General features: G+C 34.6%; 1 protein-coding gene across 1 annotated transcript; it reads left to right on the top strand.

Moving 5' to 3' along the window:
* Positions 1-88: 88 nt before the first annotated feature.
* On the top strand, positions 89-17,016 carry LOC107702586 (serine palmitoyltransferase 1-like). Its single transcript, XM_016504943.1, has 15 exons — positions 89-185; positions 1,194-1,301; positions 3,172-3,266; positions 3,403-3,496; positions 4,716-4,788; positions 4,862-4,994; positions 5,071-5,200; positions 7,406-7,495; positions 10,390-10,497; positions 10,582-10,677; positions 13,198-13,294; positions 14,563-14,617; positions 14,822-14,939; positions 16,646-16,719; positions 16,808-17,016. Exons 1-15 carry the CDS (start codon positions 132-134, stop codon positions 16,899-16,901), a joined length of 1,419 nt encoding a protein of 472 aa, XP_016360429.1. The 5' UTR covers positions 89-131; the 3' UTR covers positions 16,902-17,016.
* Positions 17,017-17,450: the final 434 nt, after the last annotated feature.

Raw genomic sequence — 17,450 nt, 5'->3', positions numbered from 1 at the left:
TCCCAGTAGGTGGCGGAATATGCACCAAAAGCTGGTTTGCCAACCGCCATTAAACATCATAAGAAGAAGAAGAAGGTTGCGCTGACGCTAGTCTTCCACGCGATGGCGCAGGGTCACGTGACTCAGTCAAAATGGCGGCGGGGCAACAGTGGGTGTTAGTAGAGATGGTGCAAGCTTTTTACGAGGTAACTACAACTTTCTTCTTTTGTTCTTTTGATTTTTCAGTCAGTAGAAATATCGGCAGGCTTTGTCAAGTTTATTAATTTAAACAGCACTGGGCTGTGTGCGTGTATTTGGCTCTCCTTCACATATAATCCTGAGTATTAACTCCAGGAAGTGCAGTGAACAGTGATAAACAGTGATAAACAGTGTTAAACAGTTAAACAGTGTTAAACAGTGATTAACAGTGTTAAACAGTGTTAAACAGTGATAAACAGTGTTAAACAGTGTTAAACAGTGTTAAACAGTGATAAACAGTGATAAACAGTATTAAACTGTTAAACAGACAGGTGAGACTCACACAAAGGTACATTACATACCTGCCACAATACTAGACTTTATTACTCTTATTTATTATAAGAGTTCTCCTTAAAAATGTAAGCTTTCGAGATCGGTCTTTCATTTTGTGGCTGAATCCAAGTCATTGTAGTAACTACAACTGTAAGTGTATTTCGGTGTAAATGGATGAAATAGTTGTTATGGGCTGTGTGCGGTTTCTTCTTAATGCTGCAGCTCCATTTATTTCCTCTGTGTGTGTGTTAGGACGGGTGATTAAACTGCCAACAAACCTGTACGATGTATTTCCTCCGTTGAAATGCACATGTTTGTGGGAGAGTAAAGATTTATGCGAGAAATAAATCAATAAGCCACAACAAACTTTCCTTTCACCGTTATAAGACAAGACACTAATGGACAATAAATAGTCAGCTTTACTAATGAAATAGAATAAACTATTGTCTTGTCAAGCCAGCAGCACACTTAGATGCCTGATCTGGAAATCCTGATAATGCCGTACAGACATCTGATAAACCTCTTAAAACGAGCAGATTCATGCACACTTTTTAAAGGTGTTACAAATAGTCAGCGTTGTTATCTACATCTTAAGCAATACGTCCTCCAGTTAAAAACATTGATGTAGAATGTGAATCATGCAGTTTGTGTTATTATAACAGTCTCGTTATTTTCTCTTCTAGGCACCAGCATATCATTTGGTTTTAGAAGGTATCCTCATTTTGTGGATTATCAGACTGCTGTTTTCCAAAACATATAAACTTCAGGAGAGATCAGACCTCACAGAGAAGGTGAGAGGTCCATTATAGTTCATTTTATAATGTTTGAGTGTTTGGTGATTCAAGCACCTTATTGTACACCGCTGTTCAAAAGTTTGGGGGTCGGTTTAATTTTGTACTGTTTTTCAAAGTCTCTTCTGCTCACCAAGGCTGCATTTATCTGATCAGAAGTATAGTAAAAGAGTAATATTGTGAAATATTATTACGATTCCCAATAACGTTTTCCAATGTTATATATATTGAAATGTAATGTATTTCTGTGATGCGCAGCTGTATTTTCAGCATCATTACTCCAGTGTTCAGTGTCACATGATCTTCAGAAATCATTCTAATATGCTGATTTGCTGCTTGAGAAACTTTTTATTATTATTATTATTATTAAGTATTTTGTCCAAGCAATAATAAAAGGACACATTTAATTTATAATTTGTCTTAAATCTCATTTTGTAAAAAACAAAAAAAACTAAATCGTGAATCGAATCGTGAGTTGAGTGAATCGCTACATCCCTATTATTAATTATTATCAGTGCTCAAAGAATGTGCTGCTTCATATTTTTGTGGAAACAGGGATGCATATGTTTCAGGGTTCTTTTATAAATAAAGTTTCAAAGAACAGCATTTATTTGAAATAGAAATCTTTTGTAGCAGTACAAATATGTCTACTCTCACTTTTAATCGATTCAGTCCATCCTTTCTAAATAAACATATTAATGTCTTACTGACCTCAGACATTTGAATGGTGAAATATTTGTGTCATATTCTGCACGTTTTGTATCCAAGTAAAGCGACTTTTCTACTTTTTGGAGCTTTTTTCATTCTCATTAATAAAATGCTACACATTTATCTTTAAATATTCACGTGAATTATGAATTTGCTGTTTGTTAGTTGTTTACTATAGAACTGTAGTTGATCATTATTCAGTTGGTTGCAATTAACCAAACTCAAACCTGCACAAGATCAATACAAAAAAAGAATACTAAGTTATAACTAACAACAATTTATAAATTTGTAAAAGTAAATCACAATATGATTCCAGAAATCATGGAATGATTGATATACCGATAATCAGAAACTGATCCAGTAACTTGGAAAACTTGCTTTGATTTTATAAGCTTTCTCAGTGATGCTTTACAACATAAGGCCCCATTAGTAAACAGTAGTTAATGCATTAACAATGAGCAATACATTTGTTACAGTATTTATTATTTATTTTTGTTAATGTAATAAAAATACTGTTGATTGTCATTAGATAAGGTTGATTAAATAATACCAACAGAACCAATTTTTGATTAAAATAATGTATTAGTAGATGTTGAAATCAATCAACACTAAATAAGACTAATAAATGCTTTACAAGTATTTTTCATTGTTAGTTCATGTTCAGTACCTAATATATTGACCCTGGAGCACAAAAGCAGTGTTAAGTCGCTGGGGTATATTTGTAGCAATAGCCAACAATACATTGTATGGGTCAAAATTATAGACATTTGCATTTTCTTTTATGCCAGAAATCATTAGGATATTAAGTAAAGATCATGTTCCATGAAGATATTTTGTACATTTCCTACTGTAAATATATTAAAACTTAATGTTTGATTAGTAATATGCATTGCTAAGAACTTCATTTGAACAACTTTAAAGATGATTTTCTCAATATTTTGATTTGTTTGCACCCTCAGATTCCAGATTTTCAAATAGTTGTATCTCAGCCAAATATCGTCCGATCCTAACAAACCTTACATCAATGGAAAGCTTATTTATTCAGCTTTCAGATGGTTTATAAATCTTGAAAAATTGACACTTAAGACTGGTTTTGTGGTCCAGGGTCACATATAAACCCCTGTAAAGTGTTCTTCATGTCCTTTATCTCTGTGTGTTTCAGGAGAAAGAGGAGTTGATTGAGGAGTGGCAGCCCGAGACCCTGGTTCCCCTCGTATCGAAAGACCATCCTTCCCTCAATTATGATGTGGTCACGGGGTACGTCTGTGCTGTTTCAGCGTACATTCAGCAAGTGGAGACGTTTCTGAAGAAACCTCTTATTTGGGTCCGCGTGTCTCCATCAGCTCTGTCTGCTGCGTCTGGTGTAATAATAAGCCGTGCTTTTCTTTTACAGGCCTCCAAGCCACAGAATCATTGTGAATGGGAAAGAGTGCATTAACTTTGCCTCATTTAACTTCCTGGGTCTGCTCGACAGCGAGCGCGTAAAGGTTTGTAGCATTACGAGTGCTTTTCCATTCGTCAGATTCACACACATCACAGCTGCTGCTGATTGTAGTGTGCAGTTTGCTCTTTAATGCTAAATACAGCTTGATGAATACAAATATCAGCGGTGGATCTGATTTGAAAGGCGTAGTTTAAATGGCACTTGCACTTACCAGCTGTAAGAGTTTTTAATGTTTTTTTTAAATATTTGCCAAGGCTGCATTTATGGGATTAAAAAGAGTAAAATTGTGAAATATTGTTACAATTAAAAAAATACTTTTTTATTTAAATCTATGTTAAAATGTAATTTATTTCTGTGATCAAAGCTGAATTTTCAGCATCATTACTGCAGTCTTCAGTGTCACATGATCTTCAGAAATCAGTCTGATATTATGATTTGCTGCTCAAGAAACATTTCTGATTATTATCAATGTTAAATATGTTTCTGGAAAAAAATAATGAATAGGATTTACAATCTTTAGCTACAGTTTAAATGCTTGTACTGTCACTTTTGATCAATTGAATGCATCTTTGCTTAAAGTAAAATCTTTCTTCAACTATGAATGGTAGATAAATAAATAAATGTTTTGTTTTAAAGTTTTCAACTAATGTAATGACACACAGAAACAAATTAATTATCTTCTGTTGAATTAAAAAGCCAATAACGAAAGGTACAAATTATTTACATTAACTTCTCAAGTTAACATTAAATCTAAGTTGTCTCTATTTTTAAAAATATAATTCTATCATCATAACCTTTCAACAAAATGTAATAATTGTTCTGTTTCCAAACTCCAGCTTAACTTTTTAGTTAGTGGCACTAAGCATGGCTCAAGCAATTCCAAGGTTGTGGGTTCAGTTCAGTATATCAACTGTATGCCTTTGGATAAAAGCCTTTGCCAGCCAAATGCATAAATATAAATATAAACTCAGCACTGCTATATACCACATATACCAGATTCCTTTAAGACAACATGAAATGCCTTTCACAGTAGTTTTCCCTATTTTACTGTTGTTGTGACGTTATTAACATTAAAAACATGTTTTTATTGGAAGTGAGTCATAAACATTGTGGTGTGAGAACGCAAACTGAGCGTTAGGGTTAGGCAACATGTATTAAGCAAAGTAAATGATGACAATTGTGATTAACTCAATGAGGCATGTCAAAGGTGAAATTCTGTTCCTGATTAAAATATATTTTTTATTTTATTTATTTGTTTTCAGCTGAAGGCTTTGTCGTCGCTGAAGAAATACGGTGTGGGGACGTGTGGACCGAGAGGCTTCTATGGGACCTTCGGTCGGTAGATTGATCATCTCAGGTGTCTGTCTCGTGTTGCTGCGTCAGTTTACAGCATTGAAATGTTTCACAGATGTTCATCTGGAGTTAGAGGAGCGATTGGCGAAGTTCATGAGAACAGAGGAGGCCATTATCTACTCGTACGGCTTCGCCACCATCGCCAGCGCTATCCCAGCGTACTCCAAGAGAGGAGACATCATCTTTGTGTAAGATCCTGCTGAACCCAACAGGCTTTCCACAGAGATGATAAAGCGTCCTGATCTGTCTGTCATGTTTTCTCAGTGACGAGGCGGCCTGCTTCTCCATTCAGAAAGGCCTGCAGGCTTCACGCAGCTTCGTCAAGTACTTCAAGCACAACGATATGGAGGATCTGGAGCGCCTTCTGAAGGAGCAGGAGATCGAAGATCAGAAGGTGAGGAGGGATTTCAACAGCTCACACTGAAGAGAAATTCAGACACGACATGCATTTATGCCATATGTCCTGGTGAAACGTATGGAAGGCCAATTAGTCAAAATTAAATAAATGCTGAAAAATATAAATAAATCTTTAAATAACACAATTAAATAATTAAAGAAATAAAGAAATGCATAAATATTCATTCATTCATTTATATATTGATTTATTGAATTATTCATTTTTATTTATTTATACAGTTATTTATTTCCTCCACATTACATTTTTTAGGGTTACGGTTGTCGGCACTTCATGAATGAATGTGGAGTGAATGAAATAAATAAATAAATATTTATTTAACGATTTATTTATATATTTCAACATTTATTTAATGATTAATTTTGAGTAACATGGCCTTCCATAGAAACGTAGTGTGCAGTATATAAATATTAAAGTAAATGATACAGACTTGATTTTAAGGTAGCACTTAATTTTACAGTGTCCTTCTTACATGTTACATTTTCTTACTATAGTAAATTAAATTATGCATAATTACAAACAACAAACAGTAATTATCCGGGCAGGGACACCGGCAAAGGATAAGTATTGCTTTTTATTTATCCTCTTTCCTAATACTTGTTTCACTTCAGTTTCAGTTTTTATAACCATTTCTTACTATGTGTAAGTAAGTTGTTGTTATTTTAGCATGTGTGTTTGGCTCAGTGTTATTTTTTTTTAGGATTACTGATAAACTAATGTAGTTTGATTTGTATTAGTTATCTATTTTAGATTTAGTTACAGTTGTAGTAATGTTGTCATTTTATTAGTTTTTTATTATGTCTATATAGGTTTTTTATTAAGTTTTAGTTTTATTTAATTTGAGTTATTTCAGTACTTCAACATACAAAATGGAAATGAAATAATATATATATATGTATATTGAATGTATTTATATATATATGTACGTGTATATGTATATGTGTGTGGCTGTACATACACATATGTAGTTGTTTTTTGGTGTTTGGCTTAGTGTTATGTTAGAATCATTATTATACTCATACCTAGGGGTGTGCGATATATATCGTCTGTGATAATATCTTAATCGTTGTTTTAACGATGTGTGATTTGACGTTATCAAGTATTTTGCAAAAACCTTTAAAAACACCCCTACAGGCACGCATACATTACGTGAAGTTTAAACTAGTGCGCGTGCACATTTAGAAGGCGTTCTTTCACTGCATGATTCAGTCTACAATACATTTAGAATGATCACAAATTCATGACATGATGGCAGAAAATGTATATATTTATACCACTTCATATAGTTATTCAATATCAAACAAAGAGTGCCGTTTTTTTTTAATGAATGATTACAAATGTGAAATGTGCTAAACACGGAGTTAATTAAGAGACATATTAGACACCATGAATCAAACGTAATGCCCTGATTAAATGTAAGAATTTTACTCAAAAGATAATGGACACTTTTAGAAAAAATGGCTTTATAAAGGTAAAAATGCCCATAAAATGTTAAAATCAGTTTAACCTTATTGGAAAAGATTAATTTCTATCAGTATGAACTGACCACCAAACAGGTTATGAAGAATATCAAAAACTTTAGGAGTCCGCTGTCTTCGGCAGTCCTTAAGATATCAGCACAATAACACACTCCGCAAAATATCGTCTAATTATCGTTATCCATAAAATCCCAGAAAATATCGAGATATTATTTTTTGTCAATATCGCACACCCCTACTCATACCTTTTGTTTTGTTTTGGATAAAAGCGTCTGCTAAATGACTAAAAGTAAAAGTAATCCTAACCCTGTATTTAATATATTTTGTTAATTAATTTTACTCAGTACTTTTTTGTGTACACTGCATTAAAATAAAGCATCACCGATTTTAACAATTGGGATGTGACTACAGTGAAAAGTGACTTTATCGGTTATTATAAAATTTTTCTCTGTCCATGTGGCCTTTTTGTCAACAGAAATGTTTTTGAAGTAGAGAAAATTGTTCCTTTTTGATGCAAGATTACAAAAACAAACTTTACTTTAGTAAAACATGCACAGATGAATAAAGTGCAGTAAGATTGACATTTACATGATCAATCCACACTAACAACCACTCAAAAGACCTCTAGCATTTGATGTTTGATGTTTCACTATACAGGTATACACGCTTGTTCATTCATTCTTATTATTTTTGTGTTTTTCTTTAGAATCCACGCAAGGCGAAAGTAATCCGGCGGTTCATTGTCGTTGAGGGACTCTATATCAACACTGCAGATCTCTGTCCACTACCTGAACTGGTAAGACAGCTTTTTAAACAGGTTTCCTTTTTAATAAATGTGCAAAGTTATCACAAATCTGTTTTTTGCTTTATCATCATATGTGACCCTGGAGCACAAAAGCAGTAAGTCGCTGGGGTATATTTGTAGCAATAGCCAACAATACATTGTATGGGTCAAAATTATAGATTATTCTTTTATGCCAAAAATCATTAGGATATTAAGTAAAGATCATGATTCATGAAGATATTTTGTAAATTTCCTACCGTAAATATATCAAAACTTAATTTTTGATTAGTAATATGCATTGCTAAGAACTTCATTTGGACAACTTTAAAGATGATTTTCTCAATATTTAGATTTTTTTGCACCCTCAGATTCCAGATTTTCAAATAGTTGTATCTCGTCCAATTTCAAATAATTGACCCTTATAATTGGTTTTGTGGTCCAGGGTCACATATGGTATGGTGTATAAGCTGAAACAACAAAATGTGAACAAAAAAAAAATCTACTTTCTGAAAGCACTGTTTGTGTCATCTGACTCTGTGGTGTTTGCTAAGGAAAGCATCACTAATGCTATACTAAAAAGAAAATGGTGTTGGATTTACTTTGAAACAAGTTTCACTCACAAACTGTGAGTAAATTTTACAAATACGTTCAAAGAAACACATTGTAATAAAGGGATAGTTCACCCAAAAATGAAAATTGTCACCCTCATGTCGTTCCAAACCCGTTATACTTTTGTTCATCTTTGAAACACAAATGAAGATTTTTTTTAATTCCTCCGTTAGAAGTCTATTCACCCAAAACTCTAACGCTTCAAAACATTCGTTAAGAGATTTAAATAAATCCATATGAATTGAGCTGTTTATCCATGTTTATCCAAATTTCCATTTTTGGGTGAATTGTCCCTTTAAAAGTAAAAAGAAAGTAGACTGGTAGAATGGTATTTTCTTGTTAAACAAGAAAAGCTCCAATTATATAAATTTTTTTCAATAATTTTGTTTTAACTTCGAACAGTAATTTTTATCCCTTGCAGTATTTGTCATTTACCGTCTCCACACGTGCTTCCTCCTGAGAATAATATCTTGTAATTAAACCACAGAGAAGTACGAAATTTTGGCAATTTTAATGACGTTCAGAACGCAAACCTCAGAAAATCCGATCTGCCTGTTTACATGACAGTCGCTTTATATCTAATTTATATCTGATTTATTTCCACACATGAATGAGGCCTGAAACCGATCTCGAATATCCGAATGCATGCGTTTTTTTCCTGTTTACACACTCATAGAACACATCCGATCGGTGTCACATATGAGCAAAAAATCACATTTAACTGACAGTGTAAATGAGGCCTTATATAAGCTATGTTTCCATCCAAAGATTTGAATTAAACTTATGCGCAAAACTGGAATATCGCATAAACTTTTGCGAATAAAGCACAGTTTCCATCCAACGAGTCAAAGAGAACAAAATCGTCACTTCCTGGTAAACTGGCACTAAATATCACTTAGAAAACTAGGAGAAGCCACTGAATATAATAATTTTCATATATGATAAATTACTTGCGCCTCAGAGCGAGCAGATGTAACACAATAAATGCAGTCATTGCTTTCGGAGGCGGATGCTGCTGTTTGGGAACGCAGTTGTGTAAGACGATTATACAGAAATACTTTAATGACAGACTTTTCTCAGGCATTTCAGAATGACCATAACAACATATAGATGCTGTGAACGAGATCGGTCCGCGGCTAGTCAAGTTATCCCATCTCATAGCGCAAAGTCACATGACTTTTTCGATGCGCATGGAGGAATTTATTCGGTAAATGTGTTTCCATCATAGTTTATGCACATTTTTTCTTACTGGATAAAACGTTTATCCTACTCAAATGTGTGCATAACTTTTTTATGCGCATTTTTAGAATTTATGCGCATCTTGACATTTCCATCCAGCGGTTTTTATGCAATATTTTGCTGATTTTATCGGACGATATTAGCCTGCAGCAGATATATCGGTATCGGCGAATATGCCGCCGATATATCACCGATATGAGCATTTTTTTACAGAACATAAAACGCAGATAAAATGCATGTAAATGGTGTAATTACGTAGTTTGTCCAGCAGAGCGCGCTCCATTGGCTGCTACTGGCGACCTGGATGAAACGCTTTAAAGCTTAAAGGATTAGTTCACTTCTGAATTAAAATTTCCTCATAATTTACTCACCCCCATGTCATCCAAGATGTTCATGTCTTTCTTTCTTCAGTCGAAAAAACAATTAAGGTTTTTGAGGAAAACATTCCAGGGTTTTTCTCTATATAGTGGACTTCAGTGGGGTTCACTGGGTGGAAGGTCCAAATTGCAGCTTCAGTGCAGCTTCAAAGTGTTCTACACGATCCCAGACAAGGAATAAGGGTCTTGTCTAGCGTGAATTAATTGTTAAATGCCCTGCCTCCGTTACATATCTCTGTCATGTCATTATAAGTGTTTGATCACCACATTTGAGTGATCATTGCAAAAAATGTGTTTATGTATATATATTCTGTTTATGTATATAATGTATTCTATATATAGTACCAGTCAAATGTTTGGACACACGAATAGGAAAGTGTCCAAACTTTTGATTGGTACTGTACTATAATATACACAAAGAATATCGGCTGATATATCGATATCTGCCTTTTTTTTACTCCTTAATATAGGTATCGGTATCGGCCCCCCAAAAACCCATATCGGTCGGGCTCTAATGGAAACATAGCTATAGACCTACATCTGAACCACCAAGAACACATTTAAAAACAATCAGAACACTGTATAATTTATATTTACGTTTGAAGTACTGCTATTGCTATATTTCACTGGTTACATTTTCCACATGGACTGATGTTTTTGCTCTTGCATCTTGTTTTCCAGGTGAAACTGAAGTACAAATATAAAGTGCGAATCTTTCTGGAGGAGAGCATGTCTTTCGGAGTGCTTGGAGAACACGGAAGAGGAGTCACAGAGCATTTTGGGGTCAACGTACGTAATATAAACTTCTCTACGGTTTCAGGAACTCGGGTGTAAAATAACGATTCGGCAAAAACTGCATGTGTTTAATTTCAGATCGATGATATTGACCTCATCAGTGCCAACATGGAGAATGCACTGGCGTCCATCGGAGGTTTCTGCTGTGGACGATCGTTCGTTATTGATCATCAGGTATGACTACAAAACAGCAATAACTGATTTGCACCATTGTGCATACTTTCTAAAATGACAATTTGTTAAAGGTATATTCAGCATAATGTTTACTATAGCGTTCTATTCAACTCAGAAAGACTGCAAAGCTAATGTGAAGTATACGTTATCTTCAACTTTATGGTCTAAAGTCAGAGATATTGCATAGGAATATCCTACATCCAACTTTGAATGGAAGCCAGAAAGCAGAAATCCTAGCTTTAGCCTAATTTTTATTTACATCACCTGTGGCTCGTTGTTCATTTTTCCACAGACAATCATTTTGACTCACTGTATGTACATCTGTGAATAGGGGATGTGTTTAATACAGCAAATACTGGCAGCCGAAAATAACCTGAAATATTCTTTAATCTTAATATCTGATGTTGGGTTTGTCTTTGTATTCAGTAAGCAAAGGATTTTATTAGTCAGCGTGTATTTTACATACTCTCAAAAGGTTTGGCTTTCTGGTTATTGTTTAAATGATCAAAATAATTTTCTTTTGATGTATGTTTCTGTACATATGGTTTCTATATTCTGAAGATAAAACTGTAATTATATACATATGCGTTTTTAAATCTGGACATAAGAGCACAATTATCCTCAGGTAACCTATAGTCACTGAAATGTGATCCAGATCCCTAGAAAAGCAGAAGCTCTTGCATCAGAAATCCTGTCTGTTAAATAACACAGTTTCTTTAGACTATCTAAGGCATTGGTCTCAAACTCAATTCCTGGAGGGCCACAGCTCTGCACAGTTTAGCTCCAACCCTAATCAAACACACCTGATCTTTAGACTATCTAAGGCATTGGTCTCAAACTCAATTCCTGGAGGGCCACAGCTCTGCAAAGTTTAGCTCCAACCAGCTCCAAATCACACCTGCTTGGAAGTTTCTAATAACCCTGAAGACCTTGATTAGCTGGATCAGGTGTGTTTGATTAGGGTTGGAGCTAAACTGTGCAGAGCTGTGGCCCTCCAGGAATTGAGTTTGAGACCACTGATCTAAGGGTTTGTAATCGACAGGAATCCTCTGATATGACACATTATGCAATCCTCTTTACATGTGAGTTTTGATACACCAAGTACTGTGATAAGTGATTTATTCTTTTCCTTGCCTATTTGACTTTCATATAACTTCACACGGATCATATCAGATCCATTCTTCCCTTTAGTGATGTGAAGGAAGTGAATCCTCGCGCTCTATTTAAATGCATATGGAGCGTCAATAATCTGAGCAGTTTGTGCAGCGTTTGCAGATTTTCATACAGTCGCTTTCACTGATGAGAAAACGGTCGCTCTAGAAAACTTCAAGTTTAAGTCTTGAAATATATTATAATGAGAAGCATAGCAGCAGGCTACAGCAATTACAAGACCAACTTCAGTTGAATATCAAAGACTTCGTATAAATATTAAAATAAAAAACATTTAAATTCCTTATTAACATTGTAAAGAAATATTTTGAATATGCCAGTGGATTAATGGCCTTGTTTCTTGTTTGGCATTGACACAGTCAATTTTATTGCCTAATTACTTTGAAAAATGCCCCTTAAGACTCAAAAATCAATAACTTACTGTGATAACCTGTGAGTCCAATTTTGGTGAAGATTTGTACTAAATTGTTTTCCCCCAAAGATTAAATATGTCTTAAATATGTGTTACAAAGATCCAGTGGTTTATGATCTTATTCAAATGGATATTGCTGACCTTAATGCATGTGGTATTGTTGGACTCTGCATGGAAAGTTATAAGCATATTTATAATTGATCACTTTATATCATTCTTAAAAGTTTATTTTTTTTACGGAAGCCCGTCTACACCACTGAATAATATTTTTAATTAAAAAGGTAATTGCGACATTTTATCTAAAAATTCTGATTTTTTTTTCTCTCACAAGTTTATATCTTGCAATTCTGACTTCATAACACACAACTGCATCTATATATCTCGCAAATCTTAGAAGAAAAGTCAGAATTGTGAGATGATGACTTGCAATTCCAAAAAACGTCAGAATTGTGAGATTAAATGTCGCAGTTACCTTTATTTTTTGTTTGTTTGTTTGTTTTTATTTTATTTAAAAGGGACAATACACATGAATTAACACGAGTAAACAAGTCTACTATGTAAATGTGCCAGATTTAGTCATTCAGGCTAATTTTCATCTGCATTCCCTGGCAGGTTGATGGTAAGAACCATAATCCACAAATACACAAAGCAGAAACAAACATATTACAAAAACCAGAATACAAAAAAAAAAAAAATTCAGTGGCTTGCATAGTTTTTCCACCAGGTACCACTGTCTCCAAACTTCTCATGTCTGAGTCATTATGGCCCACCGAGCTTTGTTTAGATACGTGTTGTATAGCCTTTGTGAAAATCACTTCACTGCTTGCCTTCTAAAGAAGAGTTTCTGCTTCCCATCATTATTGTACTCAGAAATGAACATTAATATCTTATGGTGTGAACTGGCGATTGAATATGAATGTGTTTTCTCATGTTGTCAGCGTCTGTCGGGTCAGGGTTACTGTTTCTCAGCGTCTCTTCCACCCATGCTGGCCTCTGCTGCTATTGAAGCCCTCAACATCATGGAGGAAGATCCAGGTAACAACATTGACATTAACAAAAACAAATGCATTTTATTTTCTCTAGCTATTTAGTATATTATTAACTTTTTCATTTGCTAAATCTACCTCCTCATATATACACGTGGAATATGAGTATTTTCCCTCCTGACTGAGCATTTCTTTTCTGCCTAAGTGTTTCCGCTAAATGAATTGGCTGGACTTTAAAGAGACCCTCTGATAATCAGCTGATCCAAACCATATGCAGTGACGCTCAAACATACTTTAATATAGAGAATGGGCATTATTTTTAACCGTATTTGCTAGGCCAGCATTACTATTATTATTAGTCACATTTAGTTAAGGCATTCAGATAAAACCTAATGTATGATAATACTTTTGCTTGGCTAACGTTAAAAGGAAACAAAATCCAGCAGACTTACTCTGACAAGCAAACTATGTCATATCAATGGGCCACTATATCCTTCACTATTTTTGACTTGGGCCAAAAGCAACCATATAGAAACAGCTCCGAGCACCTTGGCGACTAGGGACAGAAATTGAATGAGTCTCTGTAGCGAATCTACATTTTTCTAGTTATGCTCCGCTGTGAAATATTTAATCCGGTAGAAGTTTCTGTCTGAAAACGGATTAAAATCCTTATCCTGTAATCGTCAATGAATACAGTGAGCTTTCCGGCATCTGGATCTTTTGATCTCTGTTACGTATTTTTAGGCCTAAAACGTTCTCGTATGCAAACACACACACAAACAAAAACAAATTATGAACTGCAAGTGTGCAGTCTCAATGTACATACTTAATGTGCGTTCTTGCATTACTGCGAACTTAACTAGTGGTTGACCGGTATGTTTTTGTTGTTATTGTTTTTGTAGAGCAAAATGGCCAATATAAAGCTGAAATATCTGATATCCCACTACTTAACTTAAAAAAAGTCGAAAAATTGCTGCAATTAAATTAAATTTATTTGACATAACATTACTAAAATAAAAAGTATTTCACAAAGTATTTGAAAAAATGATAAAAAAGATTATTCTTTAGATATGTCAAAATGCTTACAGCACTTTTTGGCCAAACAGAAAAATGTTTATTAAAAAATGCAAATATATATGTAAACCAGAGTAACAGACCTCAGTACTCAAGCGGGTCATATAGTTTTCTCAAAATGCCATGAAACTGTATGTATTATTATTCAGATCAGCAAACTACATGCATTCACTTTCTTGTGTAGAGCATGTTTTGGGCAAAACATCACAGTAATTGCTGTATTTCTTTCATTTTCTCTCGCAGGCATTTTCAGGGTGTTACAGGAAAATTGCAAACACGTCCAGAAAGCACTACAAGGGCAAGTCCATTTTACCTCCTTTTTTTCATGAAAAAGAAAAACATTAAACAATTTTTGAAACCAAAATCAATGTTATGTAAGTTATTATGAGCAATAATAATCTAAATGCCAGATATCTCAGAAGTCATTCCTGACCTCATACACCGGTTGGCTGGTTGTGTTTTTTGTGGGCATTAGTGATGATTTCAGTGGCGTTTTTTGCAGGACTCCAGGGCTGAAGGTGGCCGGCGAGCCTTTAGCTCCTGCTCTTCATCTGCAGCTGGAAAACAGCACCGGATCCAGAACAAATGACCTGAAGCTGCTCCGAGCGATTGTCGATTACGTACGTTACAACAGCAGATCACAGATAACAAGTCAGTTGTCTTAATGTGGTTATCATGGCATATGGCTGAACGTGTTGCTCGTGTAATAATGAAAATAATATTGCCGCAAACAACGTACTTTTGTAATATGAAGTATTTACCAGTTCAAAAAGAAAATATAGGGCAAAAAACGTTCATCAGTTGGTTATTATCTGGATTAGGGATGGGCGATATGGACTTAAAACTATATTTTCTGGTACTTATTGCAATGACGATATAAATTACGATAATTCGTATGCATCCACTGAGAGAGAAAAAAATAGGGTGTTGTGAGCACACACGTAATGTAATGTCGGTTTCATTCATACTGGAAGCTAGAGGGCGCCCTCGCGCAGAAGCTCCACATATGCATCACAGAAGTAATAACTGATGAAGTTCCGTGAAATCCCTAATATGGAGAAAAAGACATATGGAGTAAAAAGAAGATAGAAATGCTTAAGCTGATCAAACGTAAAGACAATAAACACACACTTGTGACAATATATGGGTTTATCTGTGTTTTTCAAGCCATCTTGGGTATTTTTATAAGAATAAAGTATATTAATAATGCAATGCTAATCGACATAGGATTTCTGCCTCATTCTGTGATATAAAACCAGGTCTGGTCACAAAAATAAGTTATTTCAAACACTCGACTGATGTTACAAAGTGAATTTGCAGTAGAAGTATGTCAGTAAATCTCTTTGTTGGACAACAGGTTTGTAAACAGGCTCATACACATGCAAAACTGTATCGCACACGTGCTTCTGTAGTAGCAAACGATACGATATCGCCCATCCCTAACCTGGATCATGAAAAGTGAACATTAGAGACCAAAATGAAGCTACACTACCATCCAAAAGTTTGGGTTCAGTAAGATTTTTATTTTATTTCATTCTTTTTTTTTTTTAAAGAAAGTAATACTTTTATTCAACAAGGATGCATCACATGAAATGATATTTCACAATATTGCTGTTTTTACTGTATTTATGTTCTTTGTGAACATAAGAAACTTTTCAATAACATTAAAAATTTCGTCGACCCCAAGCTTTTAAACAGTAGTGTGTACAGTTGGAGAAAAATGGTTTTCAGAGATATTTCTGTCGTTGTCGCCACTATGCATAAAATGAAATGCACACAATATTTAAATTGCAGAAAGCATTGCTACACAACATTTACGCCAAATTAAAAAATTTTTAAAATCTGATTTTATCAACATAATCAGCCTGCTCAATATAGTTGAGAAGCACAGTGCAGTGTTGAATTGAATAAAACAGCCATGTAAGATGCTCCAGTGTTCAATAAATAATTAAATGTATTTTTATTAATAACTAGAATAAACAATTATTTCATCAAGTTTGATTGTAGGCTGCTTATGGGTGCAACTTAACCATTCAATGTAGAATGTGCTATCAGCATTTACAACAATTTTTAAACATGGCTCATCCAATCACAATTTAGAGTTGGAATTGCCAGTTTTATAACATTAATTAACCCTTGGCTATATAACCAGAAAAAGAAAGTAATTTCAGAGGCAGAGAAAGTTTTTAACATTTTAATTGCTTTAAAACTTATGAAAGAGAAATGTATCGCAGAAATGTATTAAAGGAAATAAAAGGTACATTGTGAATTCCTGTATAGTATAGTAAATGCTGTGTAAATCTCTTATTTTTGGTCCTTTCTGTAGAGTTTGGAAAGACAGATCGCACTCACTTTGGCTCGATACCTGGACAAAGACGAGCGTTTTCTTCCACCGCCAAGGTGATTAGCTGTGAGCTATTTCATCAGTGAAACCTCTGGAATCATGTTTTGCTGTAAAACTGATGTTTTTGAGCGTGTGTGTCCTCAGCATCAGAGTCGTCGTGACTGTTGAGCAGACGCAGGAGGAGATCGAGAAAGCAGCGCAGTGCATTCGAGAAGCAGCAGTGAAGATCCTGAAATGACGAGAGTCACTGACGTGAGATCAGGCGTGACAGAGCCATGATGGCTCGGTGACCTTTGACCCTGAAGACCTGGACTGCACACAACTCGAATGGATGAATACACTGATTGAACCTGTTTGTATTGTATTTATGTTTTCCATACCTGCTGTACAGATAATGTTGATTATTTTAGTCTTCATTTCACATTGAAATAAATGCAGCGCTGGTTCTTCCCGCTGTTTGCAGTTGGTGTGCACCATCAAACCTATTTATGTCTTGAATAACGATGGGAGGTCTTGACTAATCAACAATAAATATGCCATAAAAAAATAATAATTATTTTATATATAGTCATTTTTTTATATACGCTAATATTTACATTCCTTTGTTACCTTTGACCAAAGAGTTGCTTCTTTACACATGAAAATCATTTCACGGTGTTTATGCACTATACGAGTTGTTTTCTGAATAATGCAGTTATTCTAGTTTAGACTCTTTTGGTAACTGAATGCATTGTGCGTGCACTGAGTCAAGAGCATACGCTTGCACACAGTAGTAGAGATATCAAAT

Source organism: Sinocyclocheilus anshuiensis, unplaced genomic scaffold, assembly GCF_001515605.1.
Source record: "Sinocyclocheilus anshuiensis isolate Anshui unplaced genomic scaffold, SAMN03320099.WGS_v1.1 scaffold210, whole genome shotgun sequence".
Taxonomy (NCBI): Eukaryota; Metazoa; Chordata; class Actinopteri; order Cypriniformes; family Cyprinidae; genus Sinocyclocheilus; species Sinocyclocheilus anshuiensis.
Note: the sequence above shows the minus strand (reverse complement) of the source record. Positions and strands in the feature narration are given on the sequence as shown.